Source organism: Pecten maximus, chromosome 13, assembly GCF_902652985.1.
Source record: "Pecten maximus chromosome 13, xPecMax1.1, whole genome shotgun sequence".
NCBI lineage: Eukaryota > Metazoa > Mollusca > Bivalvia > Pectinida > Pectinidae > Pecten > Pecten maximus.
In genome coordinates, this window is record NC_047027.1 from 21,286,589 (window position 1) to 21,303,170 (window position 16,582).

The 16,582-nt window shown below is 35.4% G+C and overlaps 2 protein-coding genes across 2 annotated transcripts in view; both read right to left on the reverse strand.

Annotated features, from left to right (window-relative positions):
• The window catches only part of LOC117340536 (tenascin-R-like), a 5,876-nt gene extending 674 nt beyond the window's left edge, over positions 1–5,202 (reverse strand). Inside the window, exons 1-5 of the mRNA XM_033902295.1 lie at positions 4,918–5,202; positions 3,014–3,268; positions 2,408–2,708; positions 1,229–1,555; positions 53–264 (exon numbers count right to left, since the gene is read on the reverse strand). Coding sequence (XP_033758186.1) covers positions 53–264; positions 1,229–1,555; positions 2,408–2,633 — 765 coding nt within the window. The 5' untranslated portion in view covers positions 2,634–2,708; positions 3,014–3,268; positions 4,918–5,202. The remainder of the gene's footprint in view (positions 1–52; positions 265–1,228; positions 1,556–2,407; positions 2,709–3,013; positions 3,269–4,917) is intronic.
• Positions 5,203–9,687: 4,485 nt separating this feature from the next.
• On the reverse strand, positions 9,688–13,332 carry LOC117340537 (nephrin-like). The gene is made up of 4 exons (XM_033902296.1): positions 13,284–13,332; positions 12,292–12,621; positions 10,668–10,955; positions 9,688–10,022 (listed from the first exon to the last, which is right to left on the reverse strand). Exons 1-4 carry the CDS (start codon positions 13,330–13,332, stop codon positions 9,688–9,690), a joined length of 1,002 nt encoding a protein of 333 aa, XP_033758187.1.
• Positions 13,333–16,582: the final 3,250 nt, after the last annotated feature.

Sequence of the window (16,582 nt, forward strand, 5' to 3'; positions counted from 1 at the left end):
CCAAAAAATTTTTTTTGGAGCCCCAAGCCACCCCCCAAAACGGGCAAAAAACTGAAACATCATAACGTGTGGACATAGTAAGATTTCGAACAGTGAATGACGATTTACTGGTGATGAAATTGGTCTGTAATTCTCCTCTTGATTTTCTGTAGGTTAATGTGAATGTTTGAATGTGTCCGTTATCCTCCCCGGGAATCCACGATATGACGGCGCTGTTTTCTGTGATTTGACTGATCACAAGGTTCGATGGGGAATCAGGCTTACCTTGAAGTAAAACAGATAATCCAAATATTACCATGAATATGTTTGGTCTACTTTATGCACTTATCGTTCAGAAAATTATTTACATCTCGTCTATAGCTTACAGCGCATTTTACGTGATTTTCAACAAAATATATGACACAGAAAATTACGCATGGTTTCCAAAGATCTATATGATTGTCAATCATGTCGAATTCAGATTTACATAACATTTATTTACCTCGAAAACAGATGACCATTTATTCCAAATACGTGGAATTTGGTGATACATATGGAATGAATACAAACTCGGTATACTATCTTAGCTAACTTTAAAAACTTTCTACCACAATGCCCCCATCTTGTTTTGTATTGTTCTTATGTTTATTTGTATACATATAAGCGAAACTTTATCAAACGTTGCACTAAATACTCAACAACATATTTTAACTAACATATTACAACTACCATGCATTCTTGATATACAATTGATATTGCCCTTTTTGTTAGTTCTCGACCTTGCTGAAGAGTATCTGCCGTTCGACGAAGTTATTCCGTTGAGGCATATATCTAAGCTAAAGTTTAAGTTTGTATTAACTTCAAAGTCTTTCATTTACTATATCTTTAAATGGATTATTCATCGGATGAAACTGATATATACTCTAGAGCAAACCTGTATAATCTTACCTGATACAAAAACTTGATTTTGTCGTAAATGTTCCCCTAACACGAGAATTGATCATTTGTTTCAAAGTCTGTATGTATGTATATTGTAATCAATATCATTATTATTGAAATGCATAAAAGTGTAGAAAAAAAGGGAGAACAAAATATATAATCAGTTCAAAGAGTTTTACCTACATAAATATATACAATGGAGGTCGATGACATGGATAAGGAACATCATCGTTATGCAGGATATTTGCAAACCCCTAACACGATAATTGATAATTTGTTTCAAAGTCTGCACTCATACTGTAATACTAACCTGATATAACTATTTTGAAGTTGTAGTAGTAAACAAATGAATTCCTGATATACAGCTGGTAATGTCCTCGGTATTTTCTCTCAAACTTGTTGAAGTGTATCTGCGCCATGTATCCGTCAACGATTACGTCCTTGTTATAGAATGACACTGACACTGGGACGGGGGACACGGAGACGGTGGGGTCACTCTGGGGAGGCAAAGAGGAGTCTGTCCGAAGGATGGATGTGTTGACTGGCTCAGGGAAACTGATGAAGGTTACATTGATGTCAAGAGAGACGTCCTTTTCTGTGACATATTTCTCCCGTCCATTGATCACTCGAGGACTACCTAAAAAAATTTAAAACCGATGCCTCAAATACAAATAGAAAATCAAACTGTGAACTAAGAATGGAATGAAATACATATTCAAAAATATAAAGGTTAGACATAAGTCTGGTACCTTCTCCATTGATGTCGTTTGCAATTATTTATGTCCACAAATAGGTAACGTTTACAGATTTATGTATCAATGAATTCAACAAATGCTACATATAAAAAAGTCTATGAAGGCTTCAAGTTTTGGTTTCATATGTTACACATATGCATTGGAATCTCTGGTTAAAGTTCTTTTTTCTGTTCTCTAGAGTAGACTATACAAAAACATTTGATTGAAATACGTGTCTCGAAATGTACATGTTGTAAATCCATAAACAGCTCTAATACACACAGATTATATGTTGATATGTTTAATATGTCTTACCGTTAACAGACAGAAACGCATGTAACAATGGACGGGCAATAGAATAAGCATCGTAATTCAATGAAACGAAAAGCAAGGTAAACTAAAAAGGGATATAAATGCATTTGAATACAATTTTGAAGTGAAAATAAAATTGATGATACGGAGACGGCGGTATCGTTTTTTGAGGGTGATAGGAATCCAGATGACTATAAAGTTGACTGTTTCAGGAAAACTGATGAAGGTTATATATTAATGCTGAGAGAGGTGCAAATTTCTGTAACATAGCTTTCCGGTACTCGAGGGATATCATACACATTACTCTACCAGCAATGAAAATACAATCACAAGCACGAAGCGACACACTTTTTCTTGTTTTTGAAAAGTATCATACAAGTAAAAAGACAGTTATTTAATTGGTTTCAAACGAAAGTGTTCCATATCACTAAAGAATGTACAACCTGTCACTGACATAAATCCCTGTCCCGTCTGTACGATCTGTCCATTTCTCCCTGGAATTCCATTCTCCACCTCACATATATACATCCCCATGTCCTGGAGACTCACTGTTGGTATGGTCAGTGTACTCATTGACCCTAAATTCGTCACGTGGTCAAATGAGTCTCGGATGACAGTAGACCCAATCTTGTGTATCCATCCTGTACGTGTACTTTGTAGGTACGCCATTAGCTGTGCAATTCAGGCGAAGATTCGTTCTATTTTCTGTTGCATTTGTGATAGAAAGATCAACATCGGGCCCATCTAAAACAGTAATATCAAATTTCCAACACACCCGCTTTTGTATTTGATACAATATCAGAGTACAATATCAGCTCATTTTGATGACTTTCGATCATAGACTATTTGAAATTAAAAACAAAATGAATAAATAAAAATATTTTCAGATGATAATATGATATTAGTAATTAAGGAAACATTTCTAAAAATAGCACATCATATGTTTGTCGGGATGTATGTATTCCATGCCCTACAAAGACGTATTATGGTTATAACTGAAAAAAATGGTAAAGGCTATGATGAAAAGCAAGAACACATTTTTTACTCACACAGAACGATAATGTTGAGCGTTTTCGAAGACCGCAGTGAGACATCGCCGTGTGTAGCCGAAGCAATACATGTATAATTCCCCGCGTCCTGTCGGTCTATACTTAGAAACTGAAGGGTCTTCTTTGTCCCTAGAGAGTTGCCGTCATGGTACCAGTATGTCGTTGGTTTCGGATTACCATAAGCAGAACATATTGTTGTCAATCTCTTACCCTCACGGACGACTTTAGAATGATTTAGTCCGATGTTTGGTCCGTCTGCAATTATATAATCATGTAGCATTGGAGAATGAGGCATGATCAATCGAACAATAATCATATATTGTAGGTGACTGATTTTGAAATGTGGTGATCAGTCGAAATTATTTTACAAAAGCAATACAAGATTATAGGTCATGTCAAACAAATGAGAGTTAGATACAGTAAGCTATACTACATACTACAGCTTTCCCCCTTCTAGGACTGAAGGTTTGATGATTAATGCTTTTAGTAGAGAAATAGTGATGTTCAAATATGTTCAATCTATAACCTGGCGCGAAATTCTCCTTACTCCATAACCCACTTGTGATCTTTCTTGTAGATTGAGAGGAACAAAAAAGTAACGTGAATGAAGTTGTGTAACTGGGACTCATCAGTAATATATCTATTTATTACAGAATAGGGGAATTTAGTGTGACATAGACGATATCTGATGATATCCATATTTTTATTATAATATTACGGTATAAATTATCACTTTTTGTTCTGGCTCAATACTATACATTCCTTATATTGTGGTATAGTTATTTCCTTGTTTTGTCCTCTTGGATCAGTTTGGTTACATGCTGTTTATCATTGGTCAGTATTCAAAGTTATCCCGTTGTCACTTCTTGTGTTATCGAATGGTCAATGTTTACTTCCGGTTGGGAAGCTGAGAAATGGTATGTGCTGTTGTGGTTGTGTCCTTTGGCAAGATACTTTTCCCGTATTGCTCTGGATGATAGCATTCGTGACCCTCCCTAATAGTGTTCAGTGGGGTAGTCACCAGCTACTACAATGATACCCCGCCACAAAATGACTTTCAAAGGGCATTAAATTTCTTTAAAAAACAACATGTTCTATGGTTTATCTGGGTGACTGGTGATTTTGGTGCGATATATATGAGGTCATACATGGCGTCTTGACGACGCTGACAAGCCAGCAAGTTGAAATTATCGAGTACACGTTGAAACCTTGAATGATTCAGTCATCTTCATATGGCCCTGTTCCACAAATACGCATCCTTTTCTTTTGTATACTTACAATTATACATAGATGAGTGTATGTCATTGTACTCTTTGCCTTCTTATCAAGTTATCACCGTATCATAAATATAGAGTTTATATAGTTTATACAATTAGTGTCGTACTTGTAACGCATTCAGATAACGTTCGGGTATGAGAACATCATTGTATCATAAATACTCAGTTAGGATAAGATTTAATCAATTATAACTGTAAATGAATTTAATGAAAATGTAGGTTTTTATATGTGATAATTTATTTCATTATTATCGAACATGTCACGTTTTAGGGTTCAAATTGTGCCACATATCAGGGCGTTATAAAATAGTTGTAGATCCTTTGCATATCTGAAATATTGTCATTATAAAATTATAGGGTTGAATCAATTATGTGTAACGGAATCGGAACAACGCACAATATATCGGTAAGAATGAAATTTTATCGGACAAAAATCAAGATGAGTTCATTATCGCCAGAAAGTATTCCTAGGCTATTTTCATATTAAATTGCCTAAATCAAATAAACATTGTAAAAATATTGCAATTGCAAAACTAAAAGTAGTGAGCAACAATATCAATAAAACATGTATGAATACCGGCTACGGCAACATTTCATACCGGTAAAATTAATGTACATGATACTTACAGAGGATATCAAACCAGACGGTCGCTGTCCCAAAATGTCTATTCTGATGCTCGGCGGTACAGACACATTGTTTCTTGTGATAGCTTGTATCAACTCTGATAGACAGTTTGGACCATGATGTAGAATCGTTAGAATTCAGATGTTCCCCCAGAAATGTCTTTCCTTTACACTGCCAAGTCAATGTAGCAAGAGGGTTACCTCCCTTCACTCCACAAAAGAGCGCTACGTTTGTACCAGTCAGGACCGTCTTATTACCAGATGGCGACAACTGTACATTATCTGTAGGTGGATCTACAAAGAAACTTCAAATACTTATTGCTGCTGTAACAACAATACGCAGATTCAAAAATAATACAGCAGAGGAATAAGCTAGCAAACATAATAGCTGTAGCATATTTAATAATTTGTATAGAGAAATAATTTATACGCATTTTAGACCTAGCATTTAAGCAGGAAATTAACCTGACTGTAAATTAATATCTCAATGAAAGTTAAATAACGATACTCGAGAAGTTATTTAATGATTTTCTTATATGGGATGATACAGTACTTACAAATGACATCAAACTCCACAAACTTTTTACCGAACACTTTATTAGGAACGGCCTGATGACTGGCGGTACACACACACTGCTGTTGGTGGTAGGATTTGTCTATAGTGATTTTCAGTCTTGACGAAGATACATCTTTCTTGGTGAGATTCTTTCCGGTCGCTGGTGATCCCTTACACTGCCAGCTTATTTTGGCCAGAGGGTTACCTCCCTTTACCTGACAGTCAATCGTTTCTATTGCATTTGACTGAACGGTCTTCTGTCCGAGGGAGTCATCCACATTGGTCCTGAAGGCGGATCTGTTAACACAGGGTATTGTATATTTCTATATAGATACAATAGATGGCATATAGGAAATGCTTATCCGACTTATCGATTTTTTTCTCTGAGCCAATGGCGTGAAACCAAGAACGGAGGTTAACGAAATCGAAATTGCAGTTATGTTAAAGGTCTGAAAGGGCTCATTTAAAAAAAATGTCTTGACAGAGTTTATTATAATATTTTTGTAGTACTACACATTCTTTATCAATAGCTATTTTACGGAAAAATATGCCATACTTACAAATCACATTAAACTCCACAGACTCTGTACCGTACACTCCATTAGGACTGGCCTGATGTGTGGCGGTACACACACACTGTTGTCGGTGGATAGGTTTCGTCTATTGTTAATTCCAGTCTAGACCAAGCGTTATTGCTATTGGTCCAGCTATGTCCGGTCCTTGGTGTCCCCTTGCATTCCCACGATAGTGTAGCCAGGGGGTTACCTCCCGCTACGTGACAATAGAGTGTCACTGCTGTACCGGTAAGATTGGTGTATATTCCAGATGGCGACAAGATGACGCTTCCAGATGGTGAATCTAAAAACCAAAATTCATATTGAATGGAAAAATTGCCATGTGACAAATGATTTATCTTATTATTTTCTTATTCATTTTAATTCATTTGTTTGATCTGTAAATAAATGTTTCCTGCTAAATATATAATATTCTTATTGTTCGGTATTTTTTTTTCAAATAACTTTCCTCAATGCAATAGAATAAGAACGGAATCTATGTAAAATTATAAATAACAACACCATATCTATTGTTTATGAAGTATATACAGTCCTATAAATTAAATATATATAGAGGTTCCCCAACGAGTGGAGATTGTTTATAAAGCTCGTGTCTTTTCAAAATTAGAAAATTAACTAACTCGAGTTGGATAAAAATGATAAACAATCGTCACGAGTAGGGGAACTTGTTTATCCCATAACTTCTTTACTTACAAATGTAAGCATGTCAAGTTCAAATTCTCCCAACGTAGCAACTAAATTCCGTGAACCAAATCACTACGGGACAAAATATAGGTCGTTATGAACGAAAGCTTATCATCTATTTTAGATGCACGACTCATATCTTCTGTACTATATTTGTAAATGCTATTATTTCACAAAACGAAATATAAGTTTGAAAGTCCTTGTATCTGTGTAATTTATTAATAGGTAACTTGTTTAAATAACTCCGCTCGAAATATTCGAAGACGACACCGTCATCGCGAAGTTGAACGTCACCGCTGAATATTAGACTAATCATTGTCAGATTCAATTATCGGTCCTTTCCTGGATTTCGTAGGTATGCTATTACTGGTTATTGTGATGTTAAATGTTCATTCTGAGATTTATTCATTCAAGACATCGTGCATTTCAACAAATATTTCGGAAACCGAGCTGGAGTGTTGAGCAATAAAGGCCTAACAGTTATGTAGACCTAGTTTACGTTTGTCAGTGTGTTTACAAGAAATCTCGTCAGTTTAGTGACATGAGACAAATGTTCCAAGATGATTTTTAAATTTTTGTGTTTGGGATAAATATATTCGTAATAAAGGTAAGTGGAATGATAAGAAAACTTGTGTTTATTCGTTGTTTTATTTCTGGTCCGTACCGAATGACACCCAACTAAAAGGGAAGATGCCTAACAGTTACGTTAGATGGTGCGACCGTTTCTTAAGCATTGAACGGCTTTCAGTTGGCATTCATAGTCGATATGAATGCCAACTGGACAGAGGCAAATTCCATGAAGCGCGCTAGCGCTTCATGTTGAATTTGCCTCTGTCCAGTTGGTATTCATATCGACTATGAATGCTAACTGAAAGCCGTTCAATTCTTATATTTACCATCTGCGATTTTTTATTTGTCATGCGATTTTTGTTTTGAAATTTTCAAATTCAAATTCCCCGCGCTTACGAGTAGCAGAGATCACTTCCTGTTGGCAGTTCATAGGCTGGTGAACTCGCAACTGAATTGGTAGGGTTATATAGTGGCAGTGCCATACAATGGTAAATATATTCAAATGACTACGATTTAGAGGCAGCGATTAACCATTTTGTATTACATTTGTTCATTGTTTTGATAATTCATTCATTGTTATCGGGATCCACTGCATATGTAGAATCAAGGGGGGGGGGGGGGGGGGGGGGGGGGTCAGTTTTAATTCGCTGCAATATCTCGCTTCCGTCGTCTATTTTACCATCAAATTATATTTCGTACGACTCAAACCCCAGATTAATCGACATTTCCATGAGGACACCCGGGGACCCCTCTCACCCAGTTTAATATGCTAATGTTGAGCACCAAAAAATCATCAAAACGTGTCCATGCTGATCTTTTGAAGACAGACGGCAAAACAAAGAGAAGATAAGTGAGAGTAGTAAAAATAGTCCGTGGTCAAAGGCCAGAGGTTAGCCAATCAGATTTGTTGGAGGTCACAAATGACCAATCGGAGGCTTAGAAAATGGTTACACACCGCGGTGTGTAAACAAAAACAATAACACACTGCTACGAATTTTATCACGTGCCATATCAGTTGTGAAACAAGCGTGGTTATGGGATAAATAAATATCAAGTTTTATCTTATTGGAAGAAGAATATAAATATCATATTGTTATTTGTCAAAATCCACTTGAACAGGTAGATGAAGTCCTGACATGTGTCAACAACTGAGGTTGCATACCATAAGAGAATTTTACAAAAGCAACAAAAAAAAAAAAATATCTTATGCAAATCAGCTATATAAATACAATAGATGGCATATAGGAAATTTGTATCCACCCTATCGATTTTTTTTCCCTGCGCTAAAGGTGTAAAACCAAAAACAGAGGTTAGAGAAATCGAAATAACACATTCCTTGGCGTCGGAAAGGGCCCATTTAAAAAATAATGACTTGACAGAGGCTATTATAATGTATTTGTAGTACTACAAATTCCATATCAACAGAGATTATGCAGAAAAAATATGTCATACTTACAAATCACATTAAACTCGACAGACTCTTTACCGTACACACCAATAGGACTGGCCTGATGTGTGGCGGTACACACACACTGTTGTCGGTGGTAGGTTTTGTCTATTGTTGATTCCAGTTTAGACCAAGTGTTATTGCTATTGGTCCAGCTATGTCCGGTCCTTGGTGTCCCCTTGCATTCCCACGATAGTGTAGCCAGGGGGTTACCTCCCGCTACGTGACATTAAAGTGTCACTGCTGTACCGGTAAGATTGGTGTATATTCCAGATGGCGACAAGATGACGCTTCCAGATGGTGAATCTAAAAACCAAAATTCATATTGAATGGAAAAATTGCCATGTGACAGATGATTTATCTTATTATTTTCTTATTCATTTTTATTCATTTGTTTGATCTGTAAATAAATGTTTCCTGCTAAATATATAATATTCTTATTGTTCGGTATTTTTTTTTCAAATAACTTTCTTCAATGCAATAGAATAAGAACGGAAGCTATTTAAAATTATAAATAACAACACCATATCTATTGTTTATGAGTATATACAGTCCTATAAATTAAATATATATAAGTATCAAGTTTTATCTTATTGGAAGAAGAATATAAATATCATATTGTTATTTGTCAAAATCCACTTGAACAGGTAGATGAAGTCCTGACATGTGTGAACAACTGAGGTTGCATACCATAAGAGAATTTTACAAAAAAAAAAAAAAAATATATCTGATGCAAATCAGCTATATAAATACAATAGATGGCATATAGGAAATTTGTATCCACCCTATCGATTTTTTTTCCTGCGCTAAAGGTGTAAAACCAAAAACAGAGGTTAGAGAAATCGAAATAACACATTCCTTTGCGTCGGAAAGGGCCCATTTAAAAAATAATGACTTGACAGAGGCTATTATAATGTATTTGTAGTACTACAAATTCCATATCAACAGAGATTATGCAGAAAAAATATGTCATACTTACAAATCACATTAAACTCCACAGACTCTGTACCGTACACTCCATTAGGACTGGCCTGGTGTGTGGCGGTACACACACACTGCCGTCGGTGGTAGGATTCGTCGATTGTTAATTCCAGTCTGGACCTAGTAACGCCGGCATTGGTCCCATTCTGCCCGGTCATTGGTGTCCCCTTGCATTCCAACGAGAGTGTAGCCAGGGGGTTACCTCCCTCTACTCGACAATCGAGTGTCACTGTTGTACCGGTAATACTGGTGTATGTTCCAGATGGCGACAACACGACGCTTCTTGTTGGTGGATCTACAAAAAAGACATATCCAATAAAAAATGTCATGTTACCCTTTAAATTTTGATTTGATAAGAGTTTATTTCTTTATTCTAAATGTGTTTGATCACCCGATTAATATTATCCTATCTACTGAATATATATTATCCCGATTGTTCAATATAGTAATATCAGGTTTCATCTGATTGAAAAAAAACCCACAAATATCAATTTTTTATATAAAAAATGCACTTGAACAGGTAGATGACGTCCTGACATGCGCCAACAATTGACAATAAGGGAATTAAAAAAAAAATAAAACTAAACAAAACCCTGTTTGATATCACCTTTATAGATACAATAGATGGTATATAGGAATTGTTTATCCGCCTTATCGAGTAACGTTATCCTATCAACTGAATATATCCTATCCCAATTGTTCAATATAGTGATATTAAGTTTTATTTGGTTTGAAGAAGCATACAGATATCACATTATTATCTAACACAAAAAATCTGTATTGTTTATACTAGGTGTTTGGTTACCAACATCAAATACAAGATAATAACACAAACTGCGTTTAACTACGATAAATAATCTCGCGTCAATTACTTTTTTTGTACCACAAATTCATGAATCGTAAACACAACTTTTTATTAAAAAAAGTATTCCGTACTTACAAATCACATTAAACTCCACAGCCCCTTCATGGAACACACTACCCTGGTGTTTTGCGGTACACACACACTGCCGTCGGTGGTAGGATTCGTCGATTGTTAACTGCAGTCTGGACCTAGCAATGCCGGAATTGGTCCAGCTATGTCCGGTCCTTGGTGACCCCTTGCATTCCCACGATAGTGTAGCCAGGGGGTTACCTCCCTTTACTTGACAATCGAGTGCCACTGTTGTACCGGTAACATTGGTGTATGTTCCAGATGGCGACAAAATGACGCTTCCAGTTGGTGGATCTAAAAATATAAAAACAAATATCCAATAGAAAAGGGTCATGTTAAACATTAGATTAGGAAATATTCCGGAATTCAAATTTTGACAAGTTCTTTCGAAGGATGATATTGAAAAAGATGGTTAGAAAAATCTAAATTTAAAACTCCAGACCACGATATGTCAAATGATATCCGGTGTATCTTAAGAAGAGAATAAAAACATAATGAAGTTTAACTAGCGTGTATTTAGTTTTCTACAAAGACATTGCTGATAACTTAATTATACGGAAATATGTTAAATAGCAAATCAATTATAATTAATGTAAATGGAGACTTCTTAACGAACACAATGCAGTCGCACTATGTATCCATGACGGTGATTGGGCTCGATTTCAAAACTCACGATCAATTTTACATATGAGTGCACATGTTTATCAAACACTTTACACGTACGAATAGTGACCTGGTATAATTCGTACCATGTCACTGTGTCTTGATGTTTAAATTAACAATTGTTACAAGTTATACGGTTATCGTTTTTAAATGCCAATAACAGGAGATATACATGTACAATTATAGTACATATACGGATATTGACTAAAATTCCGAGTCCCTGTGTTTGATAGGCTTTCTCGTTTACAGTGAAAACGTCACTTGACCACTTTTGTTAAATCGGTGAAAGCCATTTTACATTTACTTGTAAAATCAATGTGTGTTCCTGATGGCTACAAATTGGTGCTGTCTTTTGGAGGATCTGATACAAAATACATATTGTATATAAAAGGCATTAAGTTTTTGTTTGGTTTTTTCTATGCTTATTTTGTTCGATCATGCAATTAAGAAATAACCCATTTATGGTATTCTGACTGTTCAATATATTAATATGAAATCTAATTTGTAGAACAAGTCTATATTACGAAATAATGTCATGAAATAGCCCAATTACACTGCATCGTTCACAATGAATGTTTGATTGCAGGATATGTTTTATATAACATGTAAAATTAAAAACACGATTATAAAGTAAAACTATCTAAAACTATGCTTGAGATATGGGATGTCTTAGCATTATCTTTGGTATACCTACATATCACACGGATCCAACGTACACTGCTGTATATAGCATCTGTAGATCTGACTATTCAATATACTATGAAATCAAATCAAATTTATAGAAAAAAGACTAAATTATGATTCCATGTCATGATATAGCACAATTACACTGTATCGTTCAAAATGGATATTTGGTTGACATATCCGGTAAATACGATGATAACGGGAAAATATCTTAAACTGTGTTTGAGATATGGGATATCTTAGCATTGCATTAGTAATGGATATCGTTCTATGGTATACCTACATAGCACACGGATCCGACGTACACTGCTGTATATAGCTTTAGTAGAGTTAACACCACATATGAACCCTCTTCCGTCCATCGATCTATCCAAGTTTGAAATCGTCCAGAAAAAGGTTCTACCATCTCCTGAGCAGGAACACTGTTGTTTACAGGTGTTGTTTCTAGCGTCCTCACACCTTCCGTCAACCAGCTTTACATAACCTAGATATTTCCCACCATCCTCAAAAAACGTGGCATCTACAACACCGTCCACACTCACAGAACAGGTCAAGGTGAGGGACTCTCCTTCATTGACAGAAGAGGAGGAGGTTGTCAGCTCTACATCAGCACCTATAACATAACAATACTTTACAGATATTTGGCGATGATAGTGATAATGAAAGTATAACAATCAGGGTAATCATCATCTCAATAAATTGTTATCGGTCCATTCATACCCAGACTTGCCTAAATAAAAATGAAAAGAAATATGATACCGTTAAAAGTGTCTATTTGCTGTATTAATATTTCGATTCACAAATAATAAATAACTTTCGGTAATTCAGGATTGTCTGCTTTCAATTGTCTACCCCATTGAGATTTAAGAGGTTTGAGAACTTAGAAACGAGTTGAATGACCGAAAGAATTGTTTAGGCTGTAGGGGTTTTCATCAGTTATAAGTTAGCTAAATAGCTCTATCCTGGGATTAATAATTGTAAGTCTAAACATATCCACTGTATTTCTCCACATTCACAAATACACCTACGTCTTTCGTCTTCATGACTCTTTTTTCTAATAAATATATAATAACTTGTAAGTATCTACCACTAATAGCAAATTTCCTCAATTGATGAAGACACATTAATACATAATAATGATAACAGCGAGAAGGGGATGAATACAGAATGAATTACGAGTAAATGTTTAATAACTATTTCAAATGAAAACACTATAATTGGTAATTGAAATCTGGTTCTAACTACCGTTAACTATACTTATTTAAAAGTACTTACCTATACAGAGACAAGGCACAAAGATTACAACAAGAACAATTAATTCCATCATTGATGTAAAAACATGGCGGCAAAATGTACACAAACCCTCATCTCTACTGACTTCCCTTTTACAACGAGATGTTCTCTCATATTCACCAGTGATTGCGTTTTTTACTTCCCGTTAGCAATTATGGGATATATGTAGGGGATAAATGTTGATGTGTATTACATTGTAATAGTGTTCTGCAATCAACATTTGTATACACAATGTGCTATTGAGTTATACGCTTTTTGATAATGGCTTGTTCACGAACAACGTTATACGAAATATAGCCAATTAATGTGTTTTTATTAGTTTATTTTTTTTTTTTTCATATATTTAATCTATATCGAAAGCATGCTTAGTCATTTTCCCTTTTAACCTATTTCAACAGGTCCACTAAAATTACGGATAGACTTCTGCAGATTCGAAGAGTAGCGTTTCGGCGATTACTTTTTATATCATTTTAATCAGACAAATGACGAGACGAACGTATATACAATGGTGTATGTAGTGATTTATATATGATTACGGCTACAAGCCCACTCGTCTTCACTATAATCGTGTGTTTACTAAGATAGTAAATATTGTCAGTCAATTTGGTAACCTTAAAACATTCACTGTACCATTGTACCTGTGACGCATTACATTTAATCAGAATATATGCCAACATTAAAAAGTTGAAATCTAAATTTTCAAGTGGCACAGAAAAGTGATAAATGGTATTGTAAGTATTACAATTGACTGACTCTGTACGATTATACTGTTGTTTTACATTTATTCATCATCAATATATATCAGGCTTCAACACAATTCCTGTAATTCTAAATAACTGCTCAACTGTGGTACTGTTGCAAAAACAACTTGAAATATTTTTGACATCTCTGCCATTGTTGCAAAAGTTTTTTCTCTGCCTTTTCAGCACTATAGTGTGTCTGCTCATCCGCACATTTACTTGAGAAATTGTGAACTTCACAAAGAAACAACTGACACTGAAAAATTATTTCACAAATACATGTTCATTGTTTTATCAGAAATACTATCTATTTAGTTAATGTAATCTGACAGGTATATTTGTCCTTGGACCCACAGGTATACATTTGGCAAAAGAATCGCATGTATTAAACATGTGGGAGGCAATATACATCTTTCAAAAAAGAGAAAAAAGGAAAAGAACTATACTTGAATGAGGATACTCTATTTACATGTGCTTTCGTGTAGTATTTCCCTCTTTTGGACTTAACTGTTTTCCCTTCTGAAACTTACTGAATGTGATATGGGGAAACTTACTGTGACGCTTTCGGCAAGATCAGTGTTAATTTGCCCCATGTCTCCTCGTCAGACGTTGAAGGGTATGGTCCACTGTATCACACGGCATTGGCTTCCTAGTGTAAAGATACAAAATCTGGACTCCCAAGTTTATATCAAAAAAGGAAAATCAAGGATAATTTTAATTTATTCAATTGATAATAATAGTTAGAATAGAAAAATACTGCTGCAGTACATCAGAAACCCAAGTGCGGGACAACACCAGCATCTGCCACGGTACCACAGGAGACCGAATCCCGAAGGCACCTACTGTGTAACAGGGGTGACTAGAGTAAATAGCCGACTAACCTCATGTTGTCCCTCTAACTCTGTTAGGGTTCCACCAGCTGAGGTTTGATTTCAACCCCACCTGAATACTGCGCAACTCCTACCTAGACTCACCCCCTTAATCACTTATAGATACTAGCGTCTTTCCCATCACCAACCCCGTGTAATTAGCCGGGATCCGGTTATAACTATGCACATTTATTAAGCTATCCTTAGTTTTGACCTCAGTCGGGGGAACCATCGAACATAGCTTCTGAAAGAAAATTAATAACCCGCTTGGTAGCCATTACAGAGATGCTTTAACAGGTGTCTGAAAGATGTACATCATCGATGTCAATACAATGCTCGGAATGCCAAATGCCAAATATTTGATATATTCTATGAGTTGTTCCCCTTTGACTATAACAATATTAGCAATACCATTCATTTTGAGCAGATGGCGAGCATCCAACGTTCTCTTTATAACAGTGTCAAACTTCTCCCAAACGATCTCCCGCTATGTCCTCCAAATAATCCGGCAGCCTAAATTAATATTCACACCTCTTTGGTGTTATAGCTGATCATTACATGCACATAAATGGAATGAATGATCCCACTACCCATATATCCTCATGTTACCTGTCTCAACAAAACAAATTAGTTGGCGGGATTCCAATATACCTTTGATAAGCGTCAGTATTCCACCGACCTATAATCTAAATTTGTACTATCAGAGAACCCTATACACACTGATTCCGCCGCAACTCCAATGGAAGTCGAAAAGGCCTATATTAATTAATTTGGTTTTGCGGTAAATTTTGTATGCGCAAAATAAGAAGATTTATGTTAACATCAATATACACTTTAATAATGAGGAGTTATCATAACAGAAATAGGTAACATTGATGGTATTTGATAGGCGTCTCCATTTATCATAATAACCTACTGTATAGCTGTCAATCACTACATGGTTAACATTTTGTGGTTTTCACAATCTGAGTTTTTTTTTTTTTGCGGGAATTCAATTCGCGCAATTACAAATTGTAAAACTTATGCAGTAAATACTTTGACTGTATAAATCAATATTCGCCAGTTATTTATCATCACGCTCTATTAAATGACCCCGATTAAAGCAAAGTAAACTAAGTACGGTGTATACAGTGTATTGCACTTTCAATATACTGTTTAACGATGGAGATCCTCGTCATATTCAATTGTACCGTCCTAGTATCAATGAAACCTTTACAGATGACATGTTTATTCTTTCTCTTTACTTGATCTACTTGAAATAATGTAGACTATTTTGCTTAATTTCATTTTAGAGAGTGATATCTTTGTTATGGTCATCTAAGATCATTGATTGTTTACTCATCAATTGACACATTCTCCATATGTATTCATTTATTCATAGTCCTGGTTGCATGGTGATATGATGTTATATCTACTAGACGGTAGTATTTTCCCTGGGGGTTTCAGGATGGAAACTGATCATAATTTTGCCATGGTATGATACCTGAGGGTGTTTAAATCTACATATCACCCATTTAACCAGGTCATTAAGTGTTAATCATGATGAAAAAATATCAAAGTCATGATGCTACTAAAAATAAAGCTAACATATGAATGTAGTTTTATAACAATCTCCTGTGATACTAGTTGCTCGATTGATACAATTCTCAGTCTAAATTACCAGTTCATAAAG

Coding starts and splice junctions, on each gene's coding strand:
- LOC117340537 (XM_033902296.1), bottom strand. CDS start 13,332: ATGGAATTAATTGTTCTTGTTGTAATCTTTGTGCCTTGTCTCTGTATA. Junction 12,622..13,283: donor TGTGCCTTGTCTCTGTATAG/GTAAGTACTTTT, acceptor GTTATGTTATAG/GTGCTGATGTAGAGCTGACA. Junction 10,956..12,291: donor ACGTCGGATCCGTGTGCTAT/GTAGGTATACCA, acceptor TTATATTTTTAG/ATCCACCAACTGGAAGCGTC.